The 17,857-nt window shown below is 37.4% G+C and overlaps 1 protein-coding gene across 1 annotated transcript in view; it reads left to right on the forward strand.

Moving 5' to 3' along the window:
- LOC131301490 (uncharacterized) overlaps positions 1-17,857 on the forward strand; it is a 43,993-nt gene that overhangs the window by 6,358 nt on the left and 19,778 nt on the right. The window contains exons 2-7 of the mRNA XM_058327829.1: positions 972-1,054; positions 1,781-1,882; positions 3,470-3,532; positions 3,683-3,780; positions 14,281-14,336; positions 14,440-14,489. Coding sequence (XP_058183812.1) covers positions 3,496-3,532; positions 3,683-3,780; positions 14,281-14,336; positions 14,440-14,489 — 241 coding nt within the window. The 5' untranslated portion in view covers positions 972-1,054; positions 1,781-1,882; positions 3,470-3,495. The remainder of the gene's footprint in view (positions 1-971; positions 1,055-1,780; positions 1,883-3,469; positions 3,533-3,682; positions 3,781-14,280; positions 14,337-14,439; positions 14,490-17,857) is intronic.

Genomic DNA, 17,857 nt, shown 5'->3' on the forward strand with positions numbered 1-17,857 from the left:
TTATTCAGCCCTCCTCCACCCTATAAATTGAAGCATCACGTTTTGGAGGAGCACAAGCAATTCCACAATCCTCTTGCATATTCTGAAATTCGGTTTTTTGAGAGAGAAAGGCAGACGATAGTCAGTTCGCCAAGGCGGTCGACGGCGGTGTTCCGACGGCTTGCGGTTTAGCTGAGCCAACCTTGGGAGGAAGACGCCGAACACGAACCTACAACACCGACGATAGGCGGCGAATCTTTCTTAAGGAGACTGTGGTATCACACAGGACTCGGTTTGTTTTTGTTTTCTGGAAAATTGTTTCGTATCTCGACTGTTCCATTCTGTTTTATAATTGTATTATGCCTCGATTATGTAATTGTTATAGTATCAATGAAATTGTTCTCTAGAATTATATGTTATGCCGAAATTTTCCCAACAAGTCCTCAATCGAAACAAATTAAGCTGAAAATAGTATAGGAAAGGTAGTTTGTGTTGTGGCTTATTTCAGATGACGACATTCATTGCAGAGCCAGTAATGGGGGCAGGTGTGATAATACCTCCCCCTTCAACGTACTTTGAGAAAGTGTTGCAGAAGTTTCCATTTTATATGGTAACCAATTCTGCCCTGGATAAGTGACGAAGGGGTGTCTTCTTGGCCGACACATTCTGTTGGAATTCTCGTTTAACATTTCCTTTCATTTTTCCTGAGCTTATATGCCGTGTATTAATTTTTCTTCCTCTTTGGTGGTACTGTGGCTTGTTCAAAAGGTCAACTTCCCTCTTAGGCACCACTCTTCAAGCACTCATTACTAACTTCCATCGTACTTGGGACTTCTCTAGCAGTCAAAAATGCATTGGAAGTGGCCCACACCAGCTTTAGGAACGATCGTACCATTGCTTGTCATTCTTTAGTTATGCTTTTGCTTGCTTTATTTTGCACAACATGAACAGCTCATTACGAAGATTCTAAGTATCATTCTCTAACTTTCCAGTGTTAAGCATATTCTTCAAGTGATCAGAGACAACATGGACATGTCTCTTGCTAGATCATCCTTGGATTTGGTTTTTTTCCACAGTATGTCAATCTTGCAACCCTTTAACTTGATGCATATTAAAGAGTTTCATGTCATATTTCACTTCATTTTAGACGAGGTTTGATATTTCACTTCATGTTTAATGCAATTTGGCTTGGTTATTTACAAGCACTATAATATTGACCTTCTTTCGCATTTTGAAAGAGACGCTTTGGCTCTCGTACAAATTTTTAGCATTTTGTGTGTGGTAGTCGCTCACAATATTTGATTTTCCGTTGAGTTTAGAAGAACCTAACACTAAGCCTCAATCCCCAAACAAAATCTACAGAAAAAAAGTTGTGTAGCTTTAATGAAAATGTACGACTTACTCTTTGTGAACAAAGATTACAAGAGTTTTCTGTTAGACCTGGATAGTCTTCACTTGCATGTGCCCCATTTGCAAAAATTTGATTGGCATTGCTTGCCAGCTGTTAGGGACTTATCCTTTGATTCATTCGGCATCCAAAAGCTATTATCACTTATTCACAGTATTAAGGTACCTTTTATGTGTGCACTATGTATTCAAATGAAATTACCTACTCAATTGATAAAGCTGGAAGTACTCTACTAGAAATGCAGTCTGTATTGCTAACAATTGTGTCATGGCTTATTTCTGGTTGTTGCATTTAATCCAAAGTGTGTAATATGATCAATCATTTGTTTATTTTCAATAGAAACTAGAACTTGTGCCCACGGCTTCTAAATAGTATTAACTTCCACATCCATAGTCTCCTCTTTGGAAGCTGGGTGCCAAGCCCTAGAGATGGACAAAAGAAATGAGGGAAAGCCTGGAGAAGCAAGGGCTCTTTTGAGGCGTTCCGTTAGGGAAGGTGGGTGTGTCTCTCAGCTTTTCTTCTGAGCACTTTGCTTACTATTTTCCCCATTGTGTCTCAATCAATTGTTGCTTTCTTGTCTAGCCTTATTTATTGTGCTTTAACACTTAATGTTTTTAGTGCATTGTTTGGTTTCCCTGATGGAGAGGATATAGAGAAATACAAGAAATTTCTGCTACAAAAACTCTGTGTATATGCATTGTGGATGCCTATTTTAAGACATGAGAAACACAAAAGAAGGTGGGATCTCCGTGTCAAACACAGTCACACATGGATACTCTTCTGAAACTTATCCAAAGTCATTTATTATTTTATCATTTCCGTTAGAACCGGACAAGTATCGAAAACTTATGGGACAAGTGTGACTCCCATCACTTGGACATGCCACCACATTACATGTTTGGAAAAGCCGTGAGACGCAATGATAACATGAAACCGATAAATACTCACTCTGGTTAATCTCTTCATCTCTTCTTCTATTGTGAAATTTTGGAAATCTTAGGTCTCAAAACATTATTGCGAAAGAAATGTGTATAATGGGTGTCAAGCTTGGAGAGGATGGTATGAAATGTTTTGCTAATTTGATATAGTTGAACATTACCTAGTTGAGAGAGATGAAAAACTAGACCGTTTATATTTCATGATATTAAAACTTTAAGCGCTCATAATCTTGACTATTATTTATTTCAACACTGCATGTGAAACTTGTAGACAACTTTTCTTGGGGTCAAAGAAAATTATGTATTTGAGCAAGAAAGTTGTTTTTAGCTTTGAAGAATCACAAAAGTTAGGTTAGTTATTTCAGGTTTCATTAGGAGCTTGGCCCAATACTATCACAGTACTTTCTTTTGATAAAATCAACTATTATTTTATTTTTACTTCTAAAAGTGAAGCACCTTCTTTTTGTTTTTTGTTTTTTATTTAATTGGACAGTTTGTTTTGAGTTTTAGCAATGGAACCACTTCCGCAGATGTGCTATGTATGCTCTTGCGTAATGCTTTTCTTCTGCTCAGTTGTATACATCATGGCTTAGAAAACTCACCATTTGGTGTCGTGAGTTGTGTGAAGTTTTAAAGAATTGAACTAGCAGTAATATCTTTGATTTGCAGTCATTGCACGACTCCTAGTAGTAGTAGACTTATGGCAAATGAGAAGCAAACCATTAAGCTATCAAAAAAATAAAGAAGCATAAAAGTAGTACAATTTCTCGAGTTTTAGTTTCTTTTTGGTGCTGTCATTTTAGTTTTAGTCTCTTTTCTTCCTCTCTTTTTTTAAATCTTTTTTCCCCTGCTTTATCAACTGTTTTATTTATTTATCTAGATATTTGTTTGTTTTGTCTATATTTTAATGTCTTCCAATCCGTTTTTTGTTTGAAAAGTGAGGTGTGGTTGCTTTTAACCTTATTCCTCTATGTGTGTCTCTCATTATTGCTTTATAGATATTATAGGCTCAATTGTCTTAAGTTAGTTACATTCGAACAAAGATTTGCTTTCTTGGATTTTGATCTACAAAGTTATGTCTTGTTGTTTACTCATAATCAATTTTAGTGTTGACGTTTCAACATATCTGTTGCATCATTTCTAGGTCCGAGGTAGCAGAACAAAGTGGTGATGTCTCACGATGTGTATCTGGACCAGTTTTTACTAGGTACTGTCGATTTCCTTCATTTTGTTGTTCAATTTATGTGCTCTTTGTTTTGGTTGTTTCTACAGCTGTTATTCATCTTGATCTGTTGTCCCATTTTGGATGCTAACATGTATGTTTATCTACTGTTGGGACCATAATTCTGAGCTTCAGATGGGAGGCCTTCCATTCCCCGAGCAATTGCGATGATAGATGGCCCCATGGACTGGAATGAAGCTCTTGATACCATTCAGCATGGCTCCCTTAAACAGGTCTGTTGTTTGGCTCACCCCTCACATCTCTGTTGCTTTATTGGATGACTTGATTGAGCTCACTTTTCACATCATTGATGTTTTTTGTTGATTCCTTTTGTTGATGTTGGGTACAAGTGGATCTTAAGAGGGTGGTGGTGTTGCTTTATTGAATGTCTTTATTGAACTCTGGTTTTTCATTCCCCAAGCAATTTCTTTTTCTATCCTTTTTAAGTATGGTATTCTTTGGTCCGAACACATACTACTATACAAAACTCTATGATGAATACTTGGTGGATCTCCTTATCGTTTGTGTTATCAATCATGCATTGACCGTATCTTTGATTAGAGATTGAGTTTTTGGCAGTTGTTTGGTTTACTTGACTTTCATTGTAGAGACCCATGTCTAAGTTTATTTATTAAATATTTTCTTAATGTGATATGTGTTGTTTTAAATACTTGTGAATTTTACAAGCCATGGATTTTTGTTTTTTTTTTGTTTTGTGGATATAGTTGTGCATGTACATGTGTAGACATTCATTTGACCATGCTTGAATTCGTGGGCCTTTGATCGAGTGTTTTGAGACTTGAGAGACTCTCATGTGTTGTGTAATTAGTTTTAAAAATTTTTTAGAGCTAATTACTTGTTTAATTGTTAGTTTGAGGGGCTCTAGTGCAATGGTTTATAAAATGCAAGTATTAGGATAGAATCTAGACACCTGAGGGGGGAGAGTGTCATTTCTTTACACTTAAAACCCTTTTTTTTTTTTGCGCCGGAGAACCGATTGTGTTCTCTCTCTCTCTCTCTCTCACACACACACACACACACACACACACAAGCACACGCACACGCACAAGCAAACCCAAATCATCTTACATCCTTAATTTTGGTATTTTCTATCTACATTAGTAAAACTTGGAGGGATCAAGGGATTTCAAGCTTGTGGGTTTTCAATCATCATCATCTCACTCATCTCTCTCTTGTGCTAAACATTTGACGTAGGATTTTCTACTAGCTACTTTAAAAATGCAAGTAGTGTGTTTGAAAATTAATTATTGGTGAAAGTACACGGAGACCCCCTCAACTATGCATTTTTCCTTCAGAGATCCCTTTATGTTTAAAATCATCCATACAGACCCCTCAACTCTGCTAATGGAATGAGGGGAAATGACGATTCTACCACTAAAAACTTGCTCACACTAACCCCCTCATCTATAAAAATTGTCCACACTGACCCCTTCATTATAACCGTATTTTTAACAGAATGGTGTTAATTGGTTAACGGTTATAATTGAGGGGCCTGTATGAGAGATTTTAAATGTTAGGGGGTCGTTGTGAGAAAAAGTAATAGTTGAGAAGGTCTTTGTGTACTTTCACCGTAATTATTTTCACGTGTCTAAGTAGTATGTTGATCTATGAAAAAAAAAAGGCCCTAATTTGAGTGATTGTGGAAACAACATATTTTTACTTGTAGATTGAAATTGATGGATCTAGTGTTTGATTGGGAGTGGTGGGACTTATTATACCTTGGGTATCTATGGTTTCTATTATTGGATTATGTTTAATTTGGTTGATAATGGATACTAGTTTTGGTTACATGGATGAATTATTTGTATTTTGTGAAGAACACACTTTTATTTTATTTTATTTGAGATATGGATGTATCTCTTGTTAACATTATTGATAAGTTGTTGTAGAGTGGGGTTGTTAAGTATAGACATTTATATTCCTATGTTTAGTGCTTCTTGGATTTGGAAATAAGGGTTAAGATTTTTGTTGATACAAGTTGTTTTTACTCATTGAAATTGATTTGGGATTTGATACTTGTTATTTGGGCTAGTGAACCATGTATTGGTGGTCGACTTGGCCATTTTATACTCGTGTAGCCAAAAATATATGGATATGAATTTATCCGTCAGTGTATAGTTTGTAAACCCGCGCTAGATAAGGTGCCCCATAGGCCTTTGAGTTAGTAGTCCATAAATTTGGATGATTTAAGGACCTGATCAGTCGCCTAGGATTGGTACTCAACTGTGATAACTTGGACCTCGATCTCATGTGCTCTTATTTTCTCATACTTAGTTTAATATTTTGACTTGTTTTGCGTTTGAAGAATTTTGGTTTCATCTTTTCGGCTCGATTATATTCATTATAAATTGTGTGTAGCTAGTATGAAATTCGAGTTTAGTAAATAGGGGTATTTGGGTACGAGCATTCATATTTTCAAAAATGTTACTTGCATCTTTTAGTTTCTAGTAGATTATGTGTGGGCCGTCGTGCTCACCCCCCTAACTTACAGGTTTGAAGGGCAAGGATACACTTTGATGCACACGGTGATGGAGACAGTGGTGAGATATCTTTTGTGCTTTGACGAATTGATCTGTGTGATATTTTGTTGGACCTCTGAAGGCCACCTTTTGACTACATGTGTATATTTGGGTTAAATACCGAGACACCCCTCGAACTATTCTTGTTTGTCTCGCTCACGCCCTCATAGAATTTTGCCTATGGCCACCCCCCTGAGAAAAGTTTTTTTGTCCCATAGACCCCTTCTGTCAGTGTTCCGTCCAAAACTGTTAGAATTTTGCCCTAATTTTTTTGAAATGTGAGAAAATGTTCCAATTTTGCCCTCCCCTTATTGTCCCTCGTACTCCCTCTCCTTCTCTATGAAACCCTAACACTAAAATACGCCACAACCTCCGCCACTGGCCACCACCACCACCACGTCCTCACCACCACGTCCTTCATCGCCGTCGACCCATCGCCACCCACAACCACCATCATCGTCGACATCCATGGCTGCTACAAGAACTCCTCTTCCCGACCACCACACCACCACCAAACGTCGCCATCACCATCTCTTCTAATTCCAATTTCAGTCTCTCTCTCCCAACTCCACCTTCTCTGCACCTCTTCCCGACCACCACCGCCACCACCAATCGCCCCGACAAACAGATGATAGCCTCGAGGGGTGTCTAGAAACCTTTAACATTACTTGTACCAGGACAATGGTGCTCCAAGTGTCGTCAAAGTCGTAAAAGGGGGACTACTGTAGACATCATATTTTGGGCTTCCCAGATTAGTTTACTTACGGTATTTGATTCCCCAATGATGAATAAGATCAAGAACACCCCAAGAATGTTAGTGTGTTTGAGCTTTGAACGGATAAATCCCTCTTGAACCCTTTAAACCAGAGCCAAAAATCCTCAGCCAAATCCTACTTGCATACACTGGTCCCACACTGGCGTGCGCTGGTTCATTGCCACGTGTCAGTCATTGGTCAGCTTTGACCGTTGACCAGGCAGGGACCCGCGCACGCAAGTCAACAACCAACGTATGCCGGTCAAAGGTAGTCCCATCACCTTTATACAGCCACGTTCACAGGACTTTTGTGGCACCCCAGTGGCCTGTACATTCGTCTGAGAAGCAATCTTGGACAGATGATGTTCCCCTCTCTCACAACCAACCCCCATCACCTTGTCATGGGCATTTAATAAGGAGAGCCTTCTTGGCCAAGGCTAACCAGCCCATTCAGTTGGTTACACCCCTCTCTCTTCTCCTATATATACCCCCTCTCTTCACCCATGCAAAGGGTTACCAAGTGCTAAGTCCCTAGTTACAAGTTTATAACTCTCCAAGTCTTTTGTTCATCTCTTCCTTGCTAAGGGAAGATATAAACAAACAACACAACACTCATCTGCCCATATACATTCTCCATCCACCCATCAAACCACAAGCTCAAGCTCAAACTCCTTCTAAACTCAAAACCAAAGGTATACTACCTTTGATAATTCTCTGTTCTGATCCCTAAGGGGGGCTGGCAGGGTCAAGGCTGGTAATTAATACCAGTCCTGGCCTAAAAGCTGGCAAGGTTTCAAAAATCGTGCGTGGTTAGAACTGGCACACGCTAGTCCTAAGTACGCGTACGCCAATCATGGTTGTATGTGCAGTACTGGCGTGGGGATAAGTGTCTAACTATTTTTGTCTTTCTTTCCATTAATCCATGTGAAGCATGCTAAGAACCAGTTTACTGCTTTCCATAGTTAGAACTGCTAGTTTTACTTTCTCAATCTTCGTTTCTGCTACTTTGGAATGCCTCTGGGTCTTTCTGAATATGTCTCAAAACCCAGAAAGTGCAAAGCCAAGCACTGGACAAGAGGTTACAACTGGCATACGGTAGCATTCTACCAGTGTGCGCCAGTCAAACTTAGTCCAGTGGTTGGTCCTTTCATGGCAAACTAGGCCTTGGCCTCTACTTTGTTCCCCACACTATTTTATGGGGTGTATTATTCTTTTGTGGCTTCGTAGCCCATTTTATCTGCTTATAACTGTATATTTCTTGTGTATAAATTGTTTTGGTTTGTCCTGGGTATGCACTGGTCATTTCCAGAGTCCAAAGGGTTGAAAATAAGAATTGTGGGCTTAGGCTTACTGGTGTACGTTAGTCATGAAGTGGCGTGTGCAAGTGGGATGAGTATGCAGTGACTTGATCAGTGCATGCTGGTTTCTTCTTGCGCATATCACTCCAGGAGAATGTCCTTCAATCTGTTTAAGGCTCCCACAGGAGTCTGTTTTCATCCTATACTAATTGTTTCAATAAAGTGAGTATGCCATTTGTCACATCCTGCCAGCATGCTACAGTTTTGATCCCTTTTTAACTATTCCCCCGACTTAATTGGCTAAAAATAGATTAAAAAGAGAGAATCAAACGTTTTGCAAATGCTTGAGTAGAGACCGATCTCTGGATTGGGCGAGAGGGGTGCCTTAAAAAACCCTTCCCCTCTCGTAACTTAGCTCCCAAACTTCAGATATCAAAAGGTGACGACAGACTGGTCTACAAAACCTTTTCCAATCAAAACGTAGCAAACGTTTCAAGTTCAGTTCCTTGGGTGGTTTACTGCAAAACCTGAGTTGCAAAACCTGAGTGGCGACTCTGAATCGAAGCGTTTCGCCACACTTTCCAAAAAAGGTGCACCCGATTTTATAAAACAAGGTTTTTCTGCTTTTTTGCAAACACCTCCTTTCCTCTGTTTTCCTCACGTCTTCCTTATCCGGTCTCTCTGTCGTCTTGTTTCTCTCTCTCTCTCTCCCCTTCGTGGGCTCAGATCCAGTCCAGTCAAGTTAAAACTTGTTTAGTCCAGTTTAGGGCCAAGATTGAGCCAACTCAGGTGCTCCCAAATCAAGGGCTGGGATCCTCCTACCCACACCTCACGTCCATCTCCTCCTCATCTCTCTCTCTCTCTTTCTCTCTTTATCCTCCTCTCCATCCATCCACTACATTCACTAACCCAAAAAAACCCACTTCAGAAAAATGTCGATCACCGCAACCACAATCCTCCTCTCCATCTTCACCATCTTTTCCATTGCCTCCGTCACCCACCACGCCGCTCCGGCTCCGGCGGCGGACTGCTCCATCGTGATATTAAACCTTGTCAACTGCTGCTCCTGGCTTTGCTCTGCCGCCGACCACGCTGCTCTGGCGCCAGCGTCGAATTAAGGCCTTCAAGAACACCACCCAATCGGGTGTCACATTTAATGTCACTAAGGGCCTTGGATTTGCCCTCCGGGTGCCACGTCTCCGCTCCTTCTATCACCAAGGCCTTGAAATCCTTTTTTTTTTGGTTGGTGACTGTAGTGGGGAGAGAGAGAGAGAGAGAGAGAGAGGAGGAGGAGAAGGAGGAGATGGACGGGAGGTGTGGGTGGGAGGATCTCAGCCCTTGATTTGGGAGCAGCTGAGGTGGCTCAATCTTGGCCCTAAACTAGACCAAAGAGGTTTTAACCTGACTAGACTGGATTGGAGCCCCCCTCCCTTTGTGTATGCGCCGAACGAGAGCCCCTCCATTGGTGGTCCTCTTTCAGCTTCCAATGTTTGTGTTGCTAGGTTTCAGTTCTCTTTCGTATTATAGAGCCTCAAATTTTCTGACGAGATATAGAAGATACATTGTTTTTTTTTGGCCATTCTCCTTGTTAGGCTGGTTTATGTTACAAATAGGACTATATGTGTTTGTTAAAAGGTACGATCGAAACACTTGTGTTTGTTTTACTAGGGTTTCACATCAGATTTGGACTCAAATTTAGGATATCAAAAAGTGACCCAAATTTCATGTTCTTTGGCCTCCGGTCTGGTAAGATCTGCTTCTGTTTCTTTGAATTCCTTTCGTCTCTTGCTGATCTTTCAGTGATTTTGTTTGTAAATGAAGGAAAAAGTTTTTGTTGTTTCAATGGAACGAAGCAAGGTATTCGAACAAGGTAGTTGAAGCTGTTCCAACGGGAATTCTCCCACTCGAACACCGCTGGAGATTATGTGAGACAACTTAGAAATTTCGGGGCAACGTTTTCTTTTGAGAGCTGCTTTTCCCACCCCCTCTGACACAGCCCCCCTCCCGACCCCACCCCCTCCTTCCCGTTTTTCCCCCTCCCCCCGCGCTCCTTCTTTTTCTTTTCTTCTTTTTTTTTCTAATTTTCAATTTTTCCTTTATTTGCTTTCTTCCCCATTTTTCCTCCTCTTTTTTTTTTTTGTTAACTAAAATTCTATTTTCAATTAACCACCATAATACCATATTTAAGATCAACGCTCTGCGCCCAAGCTAATATATTTCTATGCTTTCAAAAATCTATATAAAAAAATGAATATATATAAGTACAACATTAACCAGCTCAACAAGCACCCTAAGACTCCTTATTTAGTTTAGAGCTCTTAGGGTGCCCATTGAAAAGTCTTAGAGCCAAAAATTTATTAGAACCATTTAGGATGAAATGATTAGAAAAATAACATCTTTACACTGATTCAAACGGATTGAAAATTAAAACACTTATTTTTTTAAACCGTTTATATATTAAAAACTATAGTTAAAAATTAATCTAACTATTTTTTTCCTTTTTTATCTATATATATATATATATATTAAAAAAATATAGTTAAAAAAAATATTTCAATTTTCAATCCATTTAAACAGGTGCAAAGATGTTATTTTTCTAAACATTTCATCTTAAATGGTCGTAGTAAATTTTAGAATATACTTATTTTTTTTAACTATTTTTTAATATATAAACGGTGTAAAACAATAAGTGTTTCAATTTTCAATCCGTTTGAATCGGTTCAAAGATGTTATTTTTCTGATCATTTCATCCTAAATGGTCGTAGTAAATTTTTTGCTCTAAGGCCATTCAACGAGCATCCTAAAACTCCTTATTCAGTTTAGAGCTCTTAGGATGCCCATTGAAAGACCTTAGAGCAAAAAATTTATTACGACCATTTAGGATGAAATAATTAGAAAAATAACATCTTTGAACCGATTCAAACGGATTGAAAATTGAAACACTTATGTTTTTACACCATTTATATATTAAAAAAATAAGTGTAAAAAAATAAATATTTTAACTTTCAATCCGTTTGAACCGGTACAAATATGTTATTTTTCTGATCATTTTATCCTAAATGGTCGTAGTAAATTTTTGGCTCTAAGGCCATTCAACAAGCATCCTAAAACTCCTTATTTAGTTTAAAGTTCTTAGGATGCCCATTGAAAGGTCTAAGAGCCAAAAATTTACTACGACCATTTAGGATGAAATAATTAGAAAAATAACATCTTTGAACCGATTCAAACGGATTGAAAATTGAAACACTTATTTTTTTACACCGTTTATATATTAAAAAAATAGTTAAAAAATAAGTGTAAAAAAATAAATGTTTCAATTTTCAATCCGTTTGAACTGGTAAAAAGATGTTATTTTTCTAATCATTTCATCCTAAATGGTCGTAGTAAATTTTTGGCTCTAAGGCCATTCAACGAGCATTTTAGAATTCCTTATTTAGTTTAGAGCTCTTAGGATGCCCATTGAAAAGTCTTAGAGCTAAAATTTTATTACGACCATTTAGGATGAAATAATTAGAAAAATAACATTTTTGAACGGATTCAAACGGATTGAAAATTGAAACACTTATTTTTTTACACCGTTTATATATTAAAAAAATAATACTCCCTCCGTCCCTTATTTATAGTCCGGTATTCCATTTTGGGCTGTCCCTTAATAAGTGTCCATTTTGTAAAATTAGTGGGTAAAAGTTGGTGAATTGTCTATTTTGTCCTTAAAAGTATATTCCATTTTAAAAAGTAAGTGAGTAAAAGTGTAATGATGATGGGTAAGTAGGGAAAGTGGAGGAAAAAGTTGATGTGAAAAGTATAATGATGATGTCTTTTTAATAAGTTGGAATTACGAAGCAGGACACTTAAAAAGGGACGGAGGGAGTAAGTGTAAAAAAATAAATGTTTCAATTTTCAATCCGTTTGAACCTGTACAAAGATGTTATTTTTCTAATCATTTCATCTTAAATGGTTGTAATAAATTTTTGGCTTCAAGACCTTTCAATGGACACCCTAAGAGAATCCTGAAACTAAATAATGAATCATAAGGTGCTCGTTGAAAGGCCTTAGAGCAAAAAATTCATTATGACCATTTAGAATAAAATGATCAAAAAAATACGATCTTCACCCCAATCAAATTAAATTGAAAATTGAAGCACTTAATTCTTGAATTATATTTTTTAATATAGAAATAGTGTATTTATAGAAATTAAATAAATAAGATAAAAGTAATTAAATAAAGAAAGAAATTAAAAACTGTGAGGGGTGTAGTGCCGGAAAATGGAGGTGGGGCCGGGAGGGGTGTGGTGTCAGGGGAGGGGAAATAGCAATTTACTTTTCTTTTTCTTTCTATTTGATGAGGTATGGCTATTTTTCCTTTATTGTCTATATATTTCTTTCTTTCTTCTTTAATGATCTTCTCAATACCAATTTTTGCCCACTGCAGCAAACAAGGCAGAGTTCTAACTATTTTTTTGGTCCATTACTTGGAAGTTGAGTTTTAATTTTTTAATTTTGTTATTGAATGTTGTAGGTTCACTCCCTATTTTGTTTTCTTGAATTTATCTATGTTCATAATCAAACCAAATTGTTTTACAATTTCTTTATCCATGAAAGAACAGAGGGTCCCTAATTAGGAAAAAGTTTTGGGGTTGGATGCTCCTTTCAAACGTGAATTTGTGGAATCCTCAGTGGTATGCTCAAAACTCTCATTGGAATTAGATTTTTAATATTTCCATCATTCACCACGGCACTCGAAAGGAGGGACTAGGTAGATAATACTTGATAACTTGCACTTAAGATGACATCTAGTCAATTCATTAGCCTTTTTATTGCTGGTCAGTTATAATTTCTAGTAGTAGTTTCAGATCAAAGGAGAAGGATCTCCATATGGTTTTCATAGACTTAGAAAAGGCTTATGATAGGATGCCTAGAGACATCATGTGGTGGGTTCTAAAGAGAAAGGGAGGGAGACCAAAGGGTATACTGAGGTGATTAGAGACATGTATGATGGTATCGTCACTACCATTAGATTTGCAATAGGGGAAATGAGTGAATTTTCAATCACAGTAGGATTGTATCAAGGGTCAGCTTTGAGTCCGTACCTCTTTACCTCAGTTATGGATGAATTGACTAGATAGTTTCAGAAGGAAATCCCATGGTGTATGTTGTTTGTAGATGATATTGTCCTTGTACATGAAACTGCTAAAAGTGTTAATACGAAATTAGAAATTTGGAGGGAAGCATTAGAGTCAGAGTTTTCGGATAACTAGGTGGTGTGCAAGTTTAATGGTACCAGTGCGCATAAAGAAAGAGTGATGATCCAAGACCAGGAGATACCAAAGAGTGATCATTTTAGGTATTTAGGTTCAATTATTAGTAAAGATGGAGAGATTGCCGATGATGTGACCCATAGGATCCAAGTGGGGTGGCTCAAGTGGAGGAGCGCTATTGGTATACTTTGTGACAAGAGGGTACCTACAAAATTGAAGGAAAAATGCTGTAGAATTGTCATAATACCAACGATGCTTTACGGAATAGAATGTTGGTCTATTAAGAAACAAGTGAGCAAGATGAGTGTAGCGAAAATGAGAATGTTGAGGTGGATGTTTGGTAAGACTAGGCAAGACAGGATTAGAAATGAAACGATTCGTGAGATGGTAGGTGTAGTATAGAGGAAAAGTTGAGTGAAAATAGGCTAAGGTGGTTTGGACATGTCTACCGTAGACCTGGAGATGAAGTAGTTAAGAGAGCGGATATGATAGTTTTGGGTAGCAACACTACGGGGAGGGGAAGACCAAAATTGACATTAGATGTTGTTGTGTGCAAAAATATGAGTTTAATGGGTTTGAGTGAACGAGTGGCCCTTGACAGAGCTCAATGGAGAAAAAAGATTCATGTAGCCAACCCCAATTGATTGAGACATAAGGCTCGGTTTGATTTTAGTTTCAGATGGATGTTAAGACAACTTTCCTAAACATAGGCATATCCAAGAGGGTGGATTTGAATTTTTTCTTCTTTTTTTTTGTCTTTATTCTTCTGTTCCCTCAATATTTGGTTCATGCCCTTTGATTAGAATGTGAAGTCCTCATTTGTATGTTTGTATTCATATTGCTGCATGTTAGATTTTCAACGCAACCCAATTTTCATTTTTAGGACAAGACCATCGTGGAGAGTAGTAGTGCTTATGGTAGAGCCCAAATGGCTCGTGAGTAAGTGAAATGGCCTCACCTATTGCCCTTTCCTCTTTTATTTTCACGTTTTAGTGGTAGAATTGATATAATGCTATGACTATGTTACAATATTATATTGCAGTGAAGTTACAGTGGATGATGGTGATGCAATCTTCGTCTCTCCTTTGCAAGGTAATCCGGACTAATTGTTGTTGATATTGTTGGCCTCTTTAAAAGGCCTATAAAACTTGCAAGTTCAACAAATTGGTTTGTGTGCGTGTATGTGATCTTATTGGACAATTGGAGGTCATATGTTATGTTGAGCTTGATTTTTGTTTCATTCTATTAGTATTCAATTCTTTCTTTTGTTCAGTCTAGGAGGGTGTAATATTTTTTCTCCAACATTGTGGTTCTTTAAATTGTTATATATGCCGAGACTTTTCTTTCTTTTGGGATGTTATGCATTTGAAAACTTACCCATTCTAATTCTGTTATGCATGCTACAAATTCTTCCAAAGTTATTATGGTCCATCTGAAAACTTACCCATTCTAATTCTGTTATCCATGTGTTCAAAACAAGAGGCTTGGAGGTGGATAGAACGTATTTCCAAAGTACGTAAGTGGGGTGAAATTATGTATCATTTTCAATTGCAATGCGCTGTGTCAAAATGAATTGGGTTGGATGGAGTTTGTTTTTAATTTAGTAATAATAATAGCCAACACTCCAAAATTAAAAAGAGAGAACCGACTGATGCAGATTGGTTCTCGTATTGATTTTGTGTTTGTGTTAAGAATAGTTAACTTTGTTGCCAATGCTTTAACTAAGTTTGCAAGAGGTTCTCTTTCTCGTTACAATTTCCCTCTCTCAACCGACTGATGCGGTCTACATTAGTTACATCAAATTGTGTTTGTAGTTGCTTAAGACAAGAATTTCAGTCATGTTATTAACAAGAGAGAACCAAATTGGTCTTGGAATATGTTTTGTGATGTTTTAAGGACTGTCCTTTTGCTATTTCGGAACACCGGAAGAGAAAGAATGTATTTTTTGAGTTGGATTGATGAATTGGATGGATCATATGTGAAGCTTATTTAAAAAGGCTTACTTTTGTGAATAGATAACAATAATACAACATCGTTGGTTGTGGCTACATGAAGATGAGACCTACTCCTTCTGAAAGGCTTGTTCCAATCTCAAACAACAGGTATGGTATTCGTGTTGAGCATGAGACAACCCATCTATGGTACTCGTGCTAAGTGTATGTTTTCGTGGGAAGCACGTGCCTTGTCCCTAGTAGGTCTATAATACTTATAGCTAGAGTTTGGGTTAGGGAGTAGTGGGTTAGCGTGGGATTTTGCGGCAGATCGAGTTCGGATTTGGTTACTCTTTTATTATTGTCATTATATCTTAAACATTAGTTTTGACATGGAAAAATGACTGGCAGGTGGAGGACCGGAGGCTTTATTACCACCTTCATGGTCTACAGTCTCCAAATTACATATACATGGTAACTCCATATAAAAATCACAAGAACATGGTGACCATGAAGAATTCCCTTTTACCCTTCAAATGGTACGTCGTCGTTTTCCCTTAAGGGGTGAATATTCCAAAAGTCCCTCTCTCTCTTTCCCACCTCCTCCACCGTTCTTTATCCCAAATCTCCGACTAAGGCTCCCATACCCCAAAGCAATATTGAGGCATCATTAGGGCTGTAAATGAACTGAGTCGTTCATGAACTGTTTGAGGCTTGATTCGGTAAAGGCTCGTTCGAGTTCGATTCATCTACTAAATGAACCGAACTTGAACATCAATTTTAGGCTCGTTTCATAAATGAGCCGAACATGAACGTATCAGTATTCGGCTCGATTAGGCTCGCGAACCTGAAGTATATGGATATCATGGGGATTTTATATAGTTACATAGTGAAAATTTTAAAACTTGTATAAATCTAAACGTTTACAATTACTAAAACCTTACTTATGTCTATATGTTTTTATCATTTTAGATGTATATGAACATATTTATGTACATATTAAAAATTTTATTTGCAGCTTTAGACTTGTATGAGAGCATAAGTATATGATATTATTGAATCGTTAAGGCTCGTGAACAAACTCAAGTTCGACCCAAACCTAGGCAAGTTCGGTTCGAGTTCAGCTCGTCTTAATTTTCATTGAGTTCGGCTTGAGCTCGAGTTTGCTAAAAAACTTAATGAACGAATCTGAACATTCTAATAGTCGGATCGATTCGGCTTGTTTAACGCCCTAGGCATCATGTCCCTGTTTTTTTTTTAAAACCATTGGATCTCCTCTTTTAATCTTCATCCTTTGATTCATTCCTCTCTCTCCTGTTTACCTACAAACATCAGTTAAATTTTTTTGAAAACCCACCAGTTAAAATTTTAGCAATCTCTCACATGAACTCAGGGGCTCTGCTATCTGTTGGGGACAGCAGCCCCTACCCACACCTTAGAACAGTGTCATTTTAAGAGACTCGTGGTTTGGGCGTGGAAACATATAAATTTTCTCTTTTATGGTTGTCTTAGGGTTCTCATTGAAAGTCTTAAAATCAAAAATTACTTATGACTCTTAAGGATAAAATGATCAAAAAAATAAGATCTTCGCACCGATTCAAACGGATTGAAAATTGGAATGCTTAATTTTTTTAGACTTTTATATATTACTCCCTCCGTCTCTTTTTTTGTGTCCAGTATTGCATTTTGGGTTGTTCCTTAATAAGTGTCCATTTTGTAAAGTTAGGGGGGTAAAAGTTGGTGTATTGTCTATTTTGTCCCTAAAAATAGATTTTATTTTGAAAAGTTAGTGAGTAAAAGTGTAATGATGATGGGTAAGTAGGAAAAGTGGAGGAAAAAGTTAATGTGAAAGGTGTAATGATAATGTCTTTTTAATAAGTTGGAGTTACGAAGCAGGACACTTAAAAAAGGACGGAGGGAGTAAAAAATATAGTTAAAAAATTAAGTGTTCCAATTTTCAGGACATTCGGACCAATGCGAAGATCTTATTTTTTTGGTCATTTTATCCTAAAGGTTCATAATTAATATTTGTCTCTAGGGCTTTATAATTAAATATCTGCTCTTCATTCCTATGATTCTTTTAGGGCTCTTATTGAAAATCCTACGATCAAAAATTAATTATGATCCTTTAGGATAAAATGATCAAAAAAATAAGATCTTCGCACCGGTCCAAACGTATTGAAATTTGGAACACTTAATTTGTTAACCATATTTTTTAATGTATAAACTGGCTAAAAAATTAAGTGTTTCAATTTTCAATCTGTTTAAACCGGTACGAAGATCTTATTTTTCTAATCATTTTATTTTAAAGGGTCATAATTAATTTTTGACTCTAAAGCTTTTAATGAGAATCCTAAGAAAACCGTAAAGGAGAAAATTTCCATGTAAAATCTCAGTGCCTCAAAACCTCACCGTTTTGAGGTGTGGGTAGGAAAAACTGAAGACATTGTGGTTAAAGCTGCTGTTGTATCATTTGGATGTAAAATGCAGCTGCTGCCTTTTTTAAATCTGGCTCACGTAAATTACAGC

Source organism: Rhododendron vialii, chromosome 9a, assembly GCF_030253575.1.
Source record: "Rhododendron vialii isolate Sample 1 chromosome 9a, ASM3025357v1".
Taxonomy (NCBI): Eukaryota; Viridiplantae; Streptophyta; class Magnoliopsida; order Ericales; family Ericaceae; genus Rhododendron; species Rhododendron vialii.